General features: G+C 34.2%; 3 protein-coding genes across 4 annotated transcripts; 1 reads left to right on the forward strand and 2 right to left on the reverse strand.

Moving 5' to 3' along the window:
• Window positions 1-1,625: 1,625 nt before the first annotated feature.
• Window positions 1,626-5,550, forward strand: LOC146910467 (uncharacterized). The gene is made up of 8 exons (XM_085727777.1): window positions 1,626-1,846; window positions 1,926-2,090; window positions 2,192-2,467; window positions 2,565-2,599; window positions 3,140-3,238; window positions 3,396-3,546; window positions 3,643-4,295; window positions 4,497-5,550. The coding sequence occupies exons 1-8, from the start codon at window positions 1,717-1,719 to the stop codon at window positions 5,250-5,252; spliced, it is 2,265 nt and encodes a 754-aa protein (XP_085583903.1). The 5' UTR covers window positions 1,626-1,716; the 3' UTR covers window positions 5,253-5,550.
• Window positions 5,551-8,436: 2,886 nt separating this feature from the next.
• LOC146910468 (small ribosomal subunit protein uS12y) lies at window positions 8,437-9,896 on the reverse strand. The gene is made up of 4 exons (XM_085727778.1): window positions 9,812-9,896; window positions 9,120-9,275; window positions 8,887-9,013; window positions 8,437-8,749 (listed from the first exon to the last, which is right to left on the reverse strand). Exons 1-4 carry the CDS (start codon window positions 9,814-9,816, stop codon window positions 8,609-8,611), a joined length of 429 nt encoding a protein of 142 aa, XP_085583904.1. The 5' UTR covers window positions 9,817-9,896; the 3' UTR covers window positions 8,437-8,608.
• A 978-nt stretch (window positions 9,897-10,874) lies between these two features.
• Window positions 10,875-15,441, reverse strand: RIP2 (ROP interactive partner 3). 2 transcript variants are annotated; one of them, XM_085727780.1, is made up of 4 exons: window positions 15,174-15,441; window positions 14,140-14,226; window positions 13,369-13,555; window positions 10,875-12,676 (listed from the first exon to the last, which is right to left on the reverse strand). In XM_085727780.1, the coding sequence occupies exons 2-4, from the start codon at window positions 14,157-14,159 to the stop codon at window positions 11,051-11,053; spliced, it is 1,833 nt and encodes a 610-aa protein (XP_085583906.1). In that variant the 5' UTR covers window positions 14,160-14,226; window positions 15,174-15,441; the 3' UTR covers window positions 10,875-11,050. The 2 variants fall into 2 exon arrangements, with proteins under 2 accessions (XP_085583906.1, XP_085583905.1); XM_085727779.1 differs by having other exon boundaries at window positions 10,875-12,679.
• Window positions 15,442-16,117: the final 676 nt, after the last annotated feature.

Below are 16,117 nucleotides of genomic sequence, written 5' to 3' on the forward strand. Positions count from 1 at the left end.
AGCCTGAAATTTCGACAGACTCATTTAATGCGGTCAATATTGGTTGACTTTTATCTATGCAGAAATCAAAGTCTTTTCTCTTCAAAGCGAGGATTTCAACAAGATTTGAACTTCGCGTATGAAAGGGGTTAAAAGCTCTGAAGTTCGACAGAACATAAGCGAAGAACGCAAGTTCGTCGAAGCCGAGCAATTACTGACAAGGCTGGAAAAATTTGAATCCTAATAGCAACGGTTTCCTCGATGGAAACGTGGGAGACAAGCGGTTCCTTAACGAAAGAAGTGCTGATCGTGGAGTTAGGCTTTTTTCCAGTTATTTTATTATGTATAAATAGTAGTTTTCCATAAGGAAAATGGGTCGCAACTCACTTATAGAAATTCTAAAACACTCAAAGTACCGGCACAAGATAAAAGAGCTATACATGATGTATGTAATACAATTTGTCGAACCACTTTTACTTTAATGCAATGCAATTTACCTTTTCTTTAAGTTTATGTGTTTTAAACTGTTAGTCTTTTACTTGCATTTACTGTGTTTCTTCTTGTTTTATACTTTTTTTTTTCTGTCGAAAAACACCACACAAATTCATCTCGTTCATAAAACAACCTATGAATTTGATGAACGCTCACTCTTTTTCTGAAAAAACTTTGCATAACATATCCTAGAATTTCTGGTTTGTTCCTGCTTGTAATAACCAAAACCAACCTTTCTTGTTTACCAAAAACAACGGTAAAATAAACTCACACAAATATTTAAGTTAAAGAAGTGAAAATGTATGACTTTTCTTCTTCTTGGTCCTTTTTGTTGTTAATTACTTTTTTCCTTTTTTTGTTTTTGGTTTGACCCCCTTTTATCTTATTTTTTATTTTTTTAATATTATATTATGAGTATGCGATTTACTTCTTCTTGGTCCCTTTTGTCGTTAATTACTTTTTTCCTTTTTTTTTTACCCCTCTTGTATCTTATTTTTTATTTTTTTTTAATATTATATTATGAGTATGCGATTTATGATGAAAATATTTGTCATTTAGACTCACCGAATAAATTTGTTTTCAATTAAGACTATAAGGGCAAAATTAATATAAACGACGATAAACTATTAAGACTTACTTCATCTGATCACATTTATAAACAAAAAACTACTCTTTAGATTCATTGAATACCTATTACATTTGATATGTATTAATACATAATGTATTTGGTATATAATACGTATCAAATACATTAGGTACCCAATAAATCTAAAAAATAATTTTTTTACTTATAAATATAATCGAAAGTACTTTTAAAAAAATACAATAAACTAATAAAAATAAATTATAAACTCGTAACAAAATGACTATTTCCAAATGAGTTTTTTGTAGTCAAATAATTTTTTTTTAGAGCTAGTCAAATAAATTTAAAAGATGGTTAATTTTTCACAACAAATTACAAAGACAGCTATAAACTCAAAAAACTCCTCTCAAAAAAAAAAAAAAACTATAAACTTAAAACTACGTCGTAATGAATAAATCTTTAGCATTTTCCAATGAGCACATGCAAGCGAATTATTACATACTACCATCTATTCGCCAAGTCACATTTTTTCTTTCCAATATATTTTTTCAAACTTTTAACGTACCTTTTGTTTGTCTTTGAAATCCCACTAGCCGCTACTCCTAAGTTCAAATTTCTGAAACAGAAAACGCTCTCCCTTCTTCACATCACTTTCGCCGGCGATGATTTCCGACTCCGACGCTTCTCCGATAAACAACGATGTCAAAGATCGACGTCTCAGCATCATCGACTTTCTCTCTGCCGATGATTCTCTTCTCGATCCCGTTTCTTCCAATTACCACCAAAATTCAGGTTCACATTTTTTCCTAATTTTTCATTTCTTTTTTTCAAATCGCATCCAATTGAATCTGAATGAAACTTTCATTTTCAGAAAACGAAGCTTGGTACACTCCGAATTCAAAAAAATTTGAAGATGCTGCTACAAAAATTGAACAGTGGGAAAACGAACCTCAGACATCTGAATCAAAGAAGAAAAACCCTACGTTCAATTTGCGAAAGAGTTTAGCTTGGGACACTGCTTTTTTCACTAATGCTGGTACTTTTATTTAATTTTAATTTTTTTTCTTAAAAATAGGACTTTGAGTTTTAATTTGTTTTTGATTTATTTATTTATTTTCTATTGGTGTTAATGTTTAGGGGTTTTGGATGCTGAGGAGTTAACTAGTATAATTGAAGGTGTTGAGAAGGAAACATTACCAAGGATTGAAGAGGATGTATACAAATCATGTGAATCCATTTCGACCTTAGGGAGCGATAGTTTAACCTTTGAAACTGAAAGTGTTGATTTGGAGGGTGATTTGTTTGAGGATGTTCGAGCTTCCATTCAGAAATCCAGCAACAAGTCCAAAATTGCTAATGCAGCTACCAGAATGTCGTCTAGCTCTGGGATTCAGGGGTTGCCAACTAGAGACTGTGAGTTTTTGTATTCATAATGCTTATTCAAAACTGAGGGTGTGTTGATTTATGCTTAATTAGTTCAATTGATGATTCCTTGACTCTCTTTTTTCAGCTGCTAGAAAGGTTGGCGTGGTTCCTCGCAACAAGGTAACTTACATTGATGATAGTGACTAGAATATTTTTGTTGCTCTCACATGATTGTGACTAGAATTTTTTTAGTTTTTTTTTTTTTTTTAAAAAGGCCAAAACTATAGTATTTTTGTTGCTCTCACATGTACATACATATCCTTTTTATTGCGACAACATGATTATTTCTTACCGAGTGAGATTGGTTACATAGATCAAATTGTGACGTAATACCTTATGATCCTACTGTTAAGTGTTAACCCTGTCTCTTCTCAAGATTACTTGAAGAAAAATGCTAGATGTGCCACCCCAATGGGCTGGTTCAACTGGGGATGGCTGTTTCCCCTTTCAAAACTTGGGATGTAATTCCACCTTTGGAACTTTGACCTGAATGTATATCAATGTCCACAAAGTAACCCCATCACAGAAGTGCAATATCAATTCTAGGATAGGTGCCATGTTGTCCTGTCTAAAGCTGAAATTGTGTAACTGTATCCTAATTGCTTTCCATTTTGATAAACGATAAAAATAATGTGTGCAATAACTTTCAATTGATTTTAGATGAAGGCATCACCTGCTTCAAGGAATCTACCAGCTGTTGCGAGAGTAATCGGGAAGACGACAAACAAGAATAATCCTACTTTTACACAAATACCACAGGTATGCAACTAATTTAAACTGCTGAAATGCCTTTCCTAGTTATACTAACTTACGATTAGCAGAAGACAGAAGCACTCATAAATCGTAAATGAAATTTTAAGTGGCTATGTCTAATTGTCTACACACACACTTGACTGATTTTCTTATTTTGAAAAAGCCCGTCGCTACAAGGAGGGAGTCATCTATTTCAAAGCCGTCGAAGGTGCCAACAAAGCCTAGTGCAAATTCCACAATTTCATCCAAAAGAGCATCGCTTAGTGTTCCACATATCATAAGCGAAAAGGACAAGGCAAAACACATAAATGGTGGTTAGTACTTGCATTGGCATGATTTACTTCTTTTTTTAATCCTCATTTTTGCATAAGGAATGCCTTTCTGAGTTGTAGTAAATTTTAATTCTTCAGATAGAGTCAGTTTAGTGTCAAGAGCATCTGTTATTGGAGGTTCAAGGGGTACGGAGCCTAAGTCCACAATATTATCCAAATTAACTCCTGGCCAGTCAATATCAACCAAGACAAAATCAGCAACTTCCAAATCTTCCGGTAGCAACTTATCTGATAATATTGGTAAATCTCCATTTAATTCCGCAAGAAGAAACGTTATTGCTGGAACTTCAAAGCCTCCCTCATCTCGCCCTCCCGCCAGAACACCATCGGGCTTCGCTTCAAGAAACAAAACTGAATCTGGGAATTCTAGTCTCTCAAGCTTGATTTCTGCTAACAAACTTTCTTCTAGTATTTCCCCCGCTAGTTCTGTTAGTGACTGGTCTTCAGAGGCATCTGTATCAACTTCTATGCCTAAACACATGTGTGATAGTTCAAGGTCCAGCATTGATAGTAACTCTAGCAGAAAGGTTTTATCAGACACTAATGCAGATCAAGGTATAAATTCTCAGATTTCTCGGAGTGATTTTAACTTAGAAGGGCAGGAGGCTCAGCAAAATGGAATTATCAGTCAAAGTGTAAGGACTGCTTCTGTGGCAGCAGTTAATCCCCCAGCTCCTGCAAAACCTTCAGGCCTGCGACTGCCTTCGCCAAAGATTGGTTTCTTTGATGGGGTGAGTTTTTCCGCCTTCTTTATGTTTGACATAGTCATAAAATAGTTTGAGAGTGCATTTTCTGAAGAAATTTGTATCATTATGACCTTGGTGACACACCTGAAAGCCATAGCCACGTATTGGTTTTTCCACGTGTAATATGTGATTCTATTAACTATGGCTTTTTCATTTTTCCAATTTAATCTTCATCTCTTTATGCAGGCGAAATCCTCAGTGCGCACTCCACGTGGTGGAGCGCAACCACACTCTTCTGTGTCTCACGGCTTGCTAAAACATGGAGCAGGAAGTTCAAGTGAAGGCCAAATCAAAGCAAAGCTGCAAGCAGTGAGATGTATCAAGCCAATTGCAAACAAAAAACTAGATAACCAGCAAAACCCACATCCAAATCATATTGATGAATCATTAGATGTTGCAAATAAGACATCTAGTGCAGAGCAGAACGTCAAAAGCTCTTCTGAAATGCTGAAGTGTGCTGTTAAAAATGTTGAATATACATCACTGTCGCATGAAATGGAGAGAACTAATTATGATTTGCGTCCACTGACCCGTGTCGATCACCAGGACAGTGTCTATCATGATAATCAAGTTGATTGTTTGATCGAACAAGTTGGACTTATGAACATAAATTCCAAGACTCAGGAAAAGATCAACGGTGATTCTCTTTCTTTTTGTAAGACTGATATCAGCTTCCAAGATAAATCCAATGGTATGGAGTTATCGAATCACAAGGAGCTTTTTGATTATCCTAAAAACCAAGAATTAAGCAAAGGTTTGTCTACCCCGTATCAATGTGTCACCCCTACCAGCATTGATATGGCAACTTCAGCAAGGATACCCTTTGCAGCAAAAGATTCATTTTGCAACATGGATTGTACTGTTTTGACAGAACCAGCAACTTCAGAGATAAAATCAACCAACTTACCTGTGCTGGAAAGCATTACAAAAGAAAACAACTGAGATGATATGATAAGTTGAACTGCTTTTTTTTTTAGCTTGCTGCTTTGTGCTAAAAGTGCAACTGTAGAAGTCTTGATCTTTCAGATTACGAATGCCAAGTCTTTAAGTACTTGTTCTACTGTTATTTATTTATTTGAGCAGTCTCTTTTTTCCTTGGGTTCATTGCCATGAATCCTTTTAGCATCGGATATTTTGAACAAGAAGAAAATGAACTTGGTGTTGTTGTAATCTTATTTCATTTTCTTAACAATTGAAGATTTAAATCCATGTAATGGTATTTATTTGCCGTTTTGTTTAATAATTTTTTATGTAGTGTATTTGAATGGTGCATCATATAAATGCTTTATAAATTTAAATTTTCAGTTTCTTTGTTTTTAAATAGGTTTCATTCCCCTCTTAAGGAAAAAAAGGGTTAATTCCATTTTTGGTTTTTATGGTTTGGAAAAGCTGTGTGGTTTTAGTTTTACATTTAAGTTTTCATAAGGAGCTATTTAAAATATTCCCACTTAGATCACAATTTTTGATATGATAGGTGTATCAGAAGACATGGGATTACAATTTTTTCATTTGGATTATAATTATTACAATTACAACAATTGGGGCAAATAATATCTGCTTCATTTGAGTACTGTTTTATCAAATAACATGTAATATTGACATTGGCACTAAATTTGCTTGGTTGAAAAAATCTGGGGACAATTAAACTTAATCAAATGAACATACAAGGACCAAAACCATGCCACTAAAAATGCAGAACCAAAATTTTAAATTTATAATAAACTCTTATTATGCGTTGAATGAAGTGTAATAAATATAAATTTTATTTTTAAATTTAAAAATTAAATAACTCAAGTTGAGAGAAACGAACCTCTTTAAAAGCTTTGTAATATGTTTGGGAATTTTTTTTTTTTAAGGTATTCAAAATGCGGTGTATATGAAATTTTTTTTTTAAAAATAACATGAAATAAATAAATGCTCCCTCAAAAAAAAAAAAATAAATAAATGTATATAGTAATAAGCCATAACTTATCCTAAAAAAAAAAGCCATAACTTGTAAATATCGTAAAGACTATTGAAACTCACACACACCGTAAGGTCTTGGATGAAGACGTCTAATCTAACAATTTTAACATTGTCAGTTGAGCTAGGCTTTACGTGTAAAATTTAATTTTTAAATATAATAACAAATAACTTAAGTTGAGATAAATAAAGCTCTTTAAAAGCTTTGTAGTATGTTTGAGTATATTTTAATCGTATTCCTTAAAATTTCACTGGAAGCTTCTAATTACCAATTTATTTTTACATAAACTAGTTCATACAAGTTAAATCTTAATTTACTCAATCAAATATTTTCTTTTAAAATGTTGTTCGTCATTATATATCGTGATTTAGGGGCGTCTCTGAGTGGGTGTAAACAACTCTATGATAAAGCATATTATATAAAAAAAGTTGACAACATGTTTGGCACCGTATAAAAATACATTATTCATTACTATTGATTGGATTCAAGGAAAGAAGGAAAAAAAAAATGTAGTATCTATACTGACAACAAAATATGTCCAAATAAAATTTCTCTTCTAGGATAGAACCATTCACAATCCTTGCGAGTGTCTACTAGGTTAAAGCCATTCTCGAGCCAAACCATTCACGATCCTTGCAAGTGTCTACTAGGTTAAAGCCATTCTCGAGCCAAGGATGACATGGCAGTGATCGCATGCTAGGAGTGTCCAAATATGTATCAAGGCCATATGGACGAGGTGCCTTACTTAGGGAATCTAGAATGATGCCTGCTTAAACTCATTTTTAATTTAGTGAACAGGATAAGCAAGATGTTGTTAACTAGATATTAGCTTAGATGATTGTTGAAGGCTAATTCATGAGCAAATCCAGACAGACAAGTCATGTATGTCCTTTACCCAGCATCCATCATACACCACCTTAAACCTCATATAGCACTGCCAGCTTAAACATGGTTTGCCCGTCAGTATCTGACAGCAGTATCGAGTTTATTTGATACGGGATCTAGTGTTGATATCAAATACAGCTCCAACCAAATGTAGCAGAAGGATAGATATTATCAAATGTGAATCAGATAGTCCGGAAAGATTACTATTCTGATACTAAATTGTCCATAGAATTCATCTGGTATTCGTAAGCAAAAATATAACAAATTTAAGGTGAAACTAAAGAATATCGAGTTTATTTGATACGGGATCTAGTGTTGATATCAAATACAGCTCCAACCAAATGTAGCAGAAGGATAGATATTATCAAATGTGAATCAGATAGTCCGGAAAGATTACTATTCTGATACTAAATTGTCCATAGAATTCATCTGGTATTCGTAAGCAAAAATATAACAAATTTAAGGTGAAACTAAAGAAAACAGGAGACCCATCCCTCAACTTTAAGACCCAGACTTCTCCCTCGTCTCTTCGAAAAAGCCAGGAGAGATACACCAGAAACCTTCACCACCTTATGCTTGCAAACATTTCTAGGCCGGTTCGGTGTTAGATTAAAACTAGAATAGAAAAATCACCAGACAAAATTGGGTGTAGATAAAAGAAATGATTGACGCAAATGGGTAACATGAAGTTGGAGGAAACAAAAACAGTGAAAAACAATTACGTAGATTTTTAGGAATAAAGCATGACTCAAGGGTAGTCCCATTCGATTCAGTTCTAGAATTCATTAGCGTCAAACTTAAATGCTACTTCCCACTTCAAACACCTCAACTAGCTCTTATCCAGATTTCTACCATTAAGGTGGGGAAAACACACTACCCTTGTCTATCATTTTCTCTATCATCATAAGATAGAGTAACTGTAAGACTAGATTGAATCTACTAAACCAGCTTAAGCTACGTTTTCTCTCATACCACATGCCAGCATTATTGGGACATTGCTTCTTCATATGACCATTAGCTGCATGCATAATCTTAAACCACCTCTAATAGGTTTTTTTACACACATAACAGCGGCACTTTGGTATCTAAGGAGGATAACAGACATCAGAATAGCTGATATCGTCACAAACAAAAGTACATATCTACAAACTCTAACCCTTGGCATGAATCTGCATTTGATTACTCAAACTAGAGACTGCTCTTGCAAGATAATTGAATAATCAAGTGGTACAGTTTATTCACCGGAAAGATTGAGGGGGGGCACAACAAAAGAGAAGATAGGATAATAATATAAAACATTTTATCATATTAATCAAACAAAATTCAGAAAGATTACTAGTACTAAAACGGATACAAAATTGTCCATAAAACTCATTAAGTTTGAGGATGCATAATTCATAACAACTTTTAAATTAAACTAAAGAAAAAAGAGGATAGCCATCCCACAACTTCAAGACCTGGGCTTCTCCTTCTTCTCCTTGAAAAGAGCAAGGAGAGAGACACCAGAAACCTTCACGACCTTGAACCTGACTCCAGGAATATCACCAACAGCATGACCTTTACGCCCAAATCCAGCGATCAAGACTTCATCCTACAAACCATCATCAACAACCATATTACTGGAGGATATACATTGTAGTTTACATAGTATTAAAGGTGCAATTAACATAACAGACTCAAAGGATGCAACACATAAAAACAGCAAATAACATGATCATCATCACTTACATTCTCCTCAATGTAATTCAAGCAACCATCATTTGGGACAAAGGCAGCAATCTTCTTCCCATTTTTGATTAATTGAACCCTAGCACACTTACGAATGGCAGAGTTGGGCTGCTTAGCCTCAATACCACTACACATAAAAGACCATACAAATCCTTAACATCATATGCGTAATAACTAAGACAATATTCAATTAAAAAGATATATTTAGTAGTAAGAGGTTAAATAAATCTTACATCTTTTCAAGAACAATTCCCTTAGCATGGGATGAACCAGAAAAGGGTTTCTTCCATTCATTCCCAAGATGAGATTTCTTAAATTGCTTATCAGCCCACCTTTGCTTGATACGGAGTCTCCTCAGCTTGCGAGCAGCTCCCATTCCTCTTGTCTTCCTGCAGACAAAAGATAAACAAAAAAATCTTTAACACTAATATTCTTAAGCATATAAGCAAAATCAAACAATACCATGCCTAAAATTAACTAAATTTTTTCATCTTAAGCAAAAAAAAAAAAAAAAAAAAAAAAAGTGTTACACTAATCTTAAAGTTGATAATAATTTTCAATCAAATTGCTGAACAAATTCAACAATAAAGTTCAACCATGATTTCAAATGAAGCGAATCACGAATCAGAAACCTAATACTAGAAATATACAAATTTCATACTCAACGAAGCAGTGAGAACATTCAGTACACAGATCCATACTAAGTAGCAAAAAATTCAATAAGAATATGACAAATCAATTACGCTAATGACCTATTTCATGTTTTTGTGTTCCCAATTCTCAGAAAGCAAACAGAATCAGATGAAACAATAAAAATCCAAATTCAGAGTCAAATTCAAATACGAAAATTAGAATGGCGTAACAACATTAACACAAGCAAATACGTATGAGAATAATGAAATTAAAGAATGTGAAGTTGTATTACCCCATGGTGATCGAGAATTAGTTCTGCTTGGAGGAAATCGGAGAAGAAGAGTATGCTAAAGCGGCAGTGTAGAATTGTAAACCCTAGTTTTCGATGGAGTTCTGTGGTTATATAAAGGAATCACTGTTGAACCAAAACCTCTATTTTGGGCTGGGCCTCAGCTGATTTGAGTTTTAAATCTAATAGCACCTATTAGCACCCATCTTTTTGCTATTAAACCTACATTTTTAGTATACCTAAAAATATACGAGTTCTTCTTTTTTTATTTACTAACTTTTATTTCCGATAAAATGTAAATTTATTAATTTCTGAATATTATTTATCCTTCGTTTCTTTTTTTAAATTGGCAATGTGAACAATCGGGATGAATCTAACAGTAACTTATATGCTACCATTTAATTTTATATATTAGTAGAAAAATATAGTTAAGTGTGTTAAGTGAATGACACAAATAGTCAAACTATGTCGCTTAATATGAGACGGATGAAGTATATCTTAACTTTTAGATGCGAATTTTATTTTTGAATGATTTTAGATGCTAACTGAACCTTTGTAAATATGTAGCATTGCTTTTGACACAAACAGTCGTGCCTTCCGTGCATATCCGCTGTGACTTTGGGTCCAAGTCGATGGTTCTATGTGACTTTGCATGAGTGTGCCCCCTAATCTAAATTATCTTCCTTCATAAAAAACATTTGTAAATGTTTTATTTCAAATTCCTCATGCCAAAGCTATTGACACAGTTGAGTTAAGAAATTTTCACCAAACAATATTAAAGGGTCATGAATTTTTCATGGATTTAAGCTAAAATAAAAAATCATCACGCTCCTTTCAATTTGTTCATTTTAAAATGTGTTTATTTATTTATATTTAAAAACTCACTATGTTTCGAGTCAAAAAATATGGATTTTCTTTTGGTCGATGTCTTTTAAAAAGTTGCAACTGGCAAACTCAAACCACTGTTATAGGACTTAGAGATTTGAATTAAAATAATGCTGACATTGGTCTCAGAACAATTTCCAAACACATTTTCATCCATAATTTTGATACTACTTGCTAAGGATTTGATGACAATAAAACAGGATCTACTTGTAGAAACAAAATACAGTAGGGTCCTATAACAGTTGAACAGCTTGATTCAAGAAAGTTGGTACCAGACACTAGTAATACCTAACAATAATAACAACATCCAGTAAGAATAAAAAGAGTACAATGAAACAACATACAATTAAAATCTACTTAATGATGATTCTTCCTCCACAACACTCCAATCTTCTTCAGCATGTTTTTGTTTTTCTTCTTTGGAGACTCATCATCTGTGTCTTCTAAATAAGGTGAATTCATTGTCTTGCTTGAAATAGAGTTGAAACTACTGTCAAGTGCGCCGTTTTTCCCTACACATTTTCCATTGTTTCCGGTGGTAGAAAGTATAGATGCAGCTGCCTCCGCTGCTTTTCTCCACTGATCAGACTGAACTTTCAATCTCCTTAATTCGGCTTCCAACTCTGAATTTGCAGCCTGAGCAGCATCTAGCTGTTCGGTTACACGAGCCACTCTTCTGTTACTTTTATCCGCTTCTTCCATTACATAGCTAAGTTTTGTCAAAGCTTCTTTCTCTGCAGCCCTTGCTGTTTCAACCGACTCAACAGCCTCTTCAGTGATTTTATTCTGCTCCAACTCCTTTATCTCCATCTTGAGGATACTGTTTTCTTCAGTTACTTTTTTCAACTCGGACTCTCTATCTAATAATTTTGCTTTCCACTCTGCAACATCAGTATCCATTTTTTTGAGTTCTGCAGCAAGTTCAGATTCCCTTTCAGTAGATCGCTTTTCATTGATACTGGAATTGCACCCCTCATTCTCCGCCGACAAACTCAGCAATTGAGATTCCTTTTCCATCAGGCTTGCTTTTAGCTCTTCAATACCAGCTATAGCTTTCCTCAATTCCTCGTATAATTCAGCCTCTCTCTCACTGGATTCTGATTTTGTACGTTCCAGTTGTTCGTAAGCACTTCTAATCTGCAATGTGCTCTGGATGTATTCCTCTTGGTATCTTATCTCGGCAACATCCAATGCAGATTTCAACTGCTCTACTTCAGATTTGGCAGAGATAAGCGCGGCTTTGAGCCCATTTATCTCCTCATTTTCCTGAGAAAGTCCCTTTCCATTGGTTGAATCAGTGTCAAGTTTCCTCACAAGTTCCTCCAAGGATTTTGCTTGAGATTTTGATTGTTCCAACTCAAAAGCTAAGGACTTGTAAGCTTCAGTTGCTTTTATACCATCCGATCGGAGTGTCTCCACTGTCTTATTTACTGTTTCCAATTGCATTTGCATTTTGCCAATTACTTCTAAAGCTCGTGATTCGGATTCTTTGCAATTACTTGCCTCATTTCTTAGTTTTTCCATAACAGAGATAGCTTCACTAAGATCCATCCTCAAGTCCTGAATCTGAGCATGATCAGACTCTGCGTTGTTAGTCTGAGAAAATTCGGACTCGCTTGCTCTTTCAAGCTGACTTTTCAATTTATGTATTTCATTCATGGCAGACACCAGAGCAGATGAATCCATTGAGTGCTGCTTTTGGACAGCCTCAAGTTCAGATTGCCATGCACGATCTCGATCCTGAGATATTTTACTGAGTTCTTGAAGTCGTGCTTCTTCGGAAGCGGAAAGGTCCGAAAACTGTTGACGGGATTCTTCCAGCTCTTTTGACAGGGACAGTATCTGCTTCTTTGCTTCTTCAGCCTCCTCTTGAACTTTTGTCTTCCATGACTCCGATGAGTTAAGTTGATCCTTAGCACTCTTCAGATCTTCTTGAAGCTTAGCAATCTGTGATTCCAATTCCTGAACCTTGCTAGTCCGCTTCTTCTAAAGCCAGAAAAAGAGACACATTATAAAGTGAATAATAAAATAAAATTATGATGAATATTAAAAATATTTTGGATTTTGTATATAGATATATAGATATAGAACACAGATATTAGATTAAGAACTTCCATAAAAAAAAATTTACGAACTTGAAAATTTGAATGCAAGAGCCACTAAACAATAAGTATCTATCAATATCATCAAGGAGATTGTCATTAGCCGCGATAGCTCCATAAGGCAAGTCTAACTAACCCATCCACATTATTAGCAAAAGAGTGCCTAAATTTGTTGGACTCAAATATCATTGTTGGACTCAAATATCAAATATAAGCAAATGTCAAGTAATCTTTTTTTTTTAAGAAACTAAATAGCCCACCCAAATTGGCACCGGAGAGAATCGAACCTGAGACCTTGCGGAGGAGCACACTCCCAAGACCCAAGCCAATACCACCAGGCCAACCCAAGTGGGTTAAATGTCAAGTAATCTATCCACATTTAATGTTATTATTCCAAAAATACTCATAAATTAATCAATTAAGTTGGGAAGAGATAATTATTATAACGAGGGGCATATTGGTAAATGTATTTCCGTTTTTACATGAATTCAAGATAATTAAATGTCATAATAAGTGAGAAATTATGCATTGTTACTTATAATAATTGAGTTCAGAGGGAGTAGTTTCAAATACCTCAGATATTGGACTGTGTGATAACCTGCGTTCGTTTACTTTCGGACTCATGTCTTTTGGTATCTTTCTTATGGGGTTTGGTGAGGAGGAGGCCGAGTTAGAACCAGAGTTTGGTGTCTTCAACTGGCGAGCAGTTCGAGGAGTTGTAGCAGGTGATTTCCTTTGGGACATTTCTGGAGCACTGGATCTGCCAGCCATAAGCCAATTAGCATAAATAAACAAATGTATAATAAATGTAAATCCAAACCATAACACACTGAAGTGATCGAGTTAGGAGAATCAATCATCCGGAGGAAGTTATGCAACGCTATTTTCAAACACCGTTTACAGCGCCATTCATATACATTATACAAGTTAAATAACATCACATTTTCCAACTTAAGTAAATTAAACAAAAACATTGGACCACACAAGCATACTTGATCTTGGAATGTAATAAACAGAGATAGTAGATTGCTTCAAGCCCAATAAGAACTAAGAGAAGTTTATTTAAAGGAATTCAATCTTCACTAAACAACATAGAAAAATCCCTTCACAAATTTGTTTTGACAAACATACACAATGCAATAGAATCAGAGTACTAATCAAATAATTTTGTCCACAGTTAACTTTTCAATTTCAAATATATTTTTCGAAATAAAACAATCTGAAAGAAGTACATCAAAATCAGATTCATAAAAGAGACTCATTCATGCTGATTTTAGTCATGAGATGGCACAAAGAGAATGGTATGCATAAAAAATGTTAAAATTAAAATACTACAATCTTTACCTTGCTTTTGGTGTCTGCATAATTTAATGTCTCAAGAGATAGAAATGCAATGGAAAATACTTCTTCAAATCCCCTGACCTACTATTCCTGCAATAAGAATCTAAGATTAAGTAAGAAATAAAAAGAAAAAGGAATTTGATTTATACTTTATATAGTACTAGAAAAAGCAATTGTTCGCAGCTTATGTGACCCCATTGAATCAGCATTCAACAAAAAAGGGCAACAAACAAAATGTATATAATCCCTTCAAGGAAACTCCAAGTAAACAAACTCCACTACCACCAACCAAAATCCAAAACACACATAAATAGCTAAAATAAATAAACACAACCCTCACACCAAAATCCTTAAATAACTATCATCATTAAATGAATTTAACAAAAAAAACAATCTTCAACTTTTCTAACTTTCGTTTTGACCTTCACTCTTTACCCATTTAGAGCTATGAAAATGGAAGAAAATACACAAGTTTGAAAGGTTCCATTATTTTGACTAACTTTGACCAGATCTACAAGTACTTTGAAAACAAAACAACTGAACAGAACGAATAATAAAAATGTATAAAGGAAAAAAACATAGATTCGGCTCCAACAACATTAAAAGCAAGCTACTATACTTCTAAGAAAGAAACCCAAAAAAATAGGAAAATTTGTCTGCATGTTGTGTTGACTAGAGAAAGCACCAAGCAACTTTAAACAAAAAAAAAAAAAACAACTAAAAAACAAAATAAATAAACTCAAAATTGTTGTCTTTAATCTTTAATAATAAAATAATAAATAGCAAAAACAAAATCCAGATTTTGAAACAAAGATAATGTATCATTGTTCATGTCATAACAACACAAACAAGGCTTATAAAAAGGTGATGGAAAAAAAAAAACATCACTATATACTAGTAAGAAAGAAAGCATTTAACAAACTGGTCAACCATAACAATAAATAACACAAGTGTACTAAGTACAGAAACTTGAATAATGCAGAACATTAAACTAAACTACCCAAAAGAAAAGGAAAATGTGAAGAGGGTAGACTTACAAGAGTGTTGAAATGTGAAGAGAGGAAACCCTAGCTGAAGAGAGAGTGTGGGTTGGTGAAGAAGTTGTAAGATGGGTTTTGGATTATTGTGATGTATGTGGTTGCTCACTTCCCGAGTTACTCTCACTGTGTCAGAAGAGCATAGCATAGCATAGCATGGCAACCAACACAGCAAAAACACTTTGGAACTCTGCTTTCGTTAATTACACGCTCCTTCTCTTCTTCACGCGCTTCCTCACGCTCCTCTTTTTATTATAGGACCAACAAACAAGGACTACACTCACAAACTTTGTTTACTTCCATTTGCGAGCCTCCGAACCTGGCTTCTCTCTTGGTTACGGGTCGGGATATTTTCTCTTACCAGCTATGTATTATGGGGTATCACTTAGGTGACATTGTATTTGATGATATTGATGACATTGTTTCTATCTCTTTTTTAATTAATCATTGTCTTTCATCGGAGCGGTTGCAAATCGAAATTGTTTACGATCCTGTGTTTTAATAAAACCAAAAGTTAGACAACAAGGTGCTTGAACCCTAAACCCTTATTTCCTGTGTGTGCCTCACTTTGCTATCACTTTAACTGGCTATCTCGTTCTTTTCTTTGGAACTACTCGATCGGTTCCTTAACTTGGGGTTTTGTGTTGTCGCAATTTTTGAGATATCGTAAGCACTGTTATTCAACAAATTATTAATTTTGACGGGATGATTGATCGTTGAGAAGACATACCCTATGCAAGTTTTATCGTCCTGTCACCATTGAAATTCATTCGCCCACCTCTATTAATATCAAGTAAGGATGCCCTCAACCTGCTTGATGAATTGCTTATGAAGAATGTTTTTTTGGTATTCCCTTTCAATAAGGAGTATTGTTTTTTCCCTTTTAATAAGGATTGTTTTTTCCCTTTTAATGAGTATTTTTTCCCTTTCAATAAGGGGTTTTT

The sequence above is a fragment of the Medicago sativa genome, chromosome 7 (genome assembly GCF_051527215.1).
Source record: "Medicago sativa cultivar Bolivia chromosome 7, Bolivia_mono, whole genome shotgun sequence".
In the NCBI taxonomy this organism is placed as follows: domain Eukaryota; kingdom Viridiplantae; phylum Streptophyta; class Magnoliopsida; order Fabales; family Fabaceae; genus Medicago; species Medicago sativa.

What these genes read in the sequence shown, in the direction of transcription:
- LOC146910467 (XM_085727777.1), top strand. Translation starts at nt 1,717, where the DNA reads ATGATTTCCGACTCCGACGCTTCTCCGATAAACAACGATGTCAAAGAT. An exon ending in GGGGTTGCCAACTAGAGACT is followed by an intron (nt 2,468 to 2,564) that starts GTGAGTTTTTGT and finishes CTCTTTTTTCAG; the next exon opens with CTGCTAGAAAGGTTGGCGTG. An exon ending in CTTTTACACAAATACCACAG is followed by an intron (nt 3,239 to 3,395) that starts GTATGCAACTAA and finishes ATTTTGAAAAAG; the next exon opens with CCCGTCGCTACAAGGAGGGA.
- LOC146910468 (XM_085727778.1), bottom strand. An exon ending in GGAATTGTTCTTGAAAAGAT is followed by an intron (nt 9,014 to 9,119) that starts GTAAGATTTATT and finishes TTTTATGTGTAG; the next exon opens with TGGTATTGAGGCTAAGCAGC. An exon ending in TGAATTACATTGAGGAGAAT is followed by an intron (nt 8,750 to 8,886) that starts GTAAGTGATGAT and finishes GATGGTTTGTAG; the next exon opens with GATGAAGTCTTGATCGCTGG.
- RIP2 (XM_085727779.1), bottom strand. Translation starts at nt 14,159, where the DNA reads ATGCAGACACCAAAAGCAAG. An exon ending in ATGCAGACACCAAAAGCAAG is followed by an intron (nt 13,556 to 14,139) that starts GTAAAGATTGTA and finishes TATGGCTGGCAG; the next exon opens with ATCCAGTGCTCCAGAAATGT. An exon ending in CACACAGTCCAATATCTGAG is followed by an intron (nt 12,680 to 13,368) that starts GTATTTGAAACT and finishes TTCTGGCTTTAG; the next exon opens with AAGAAGCGGACTAGCAAGGT.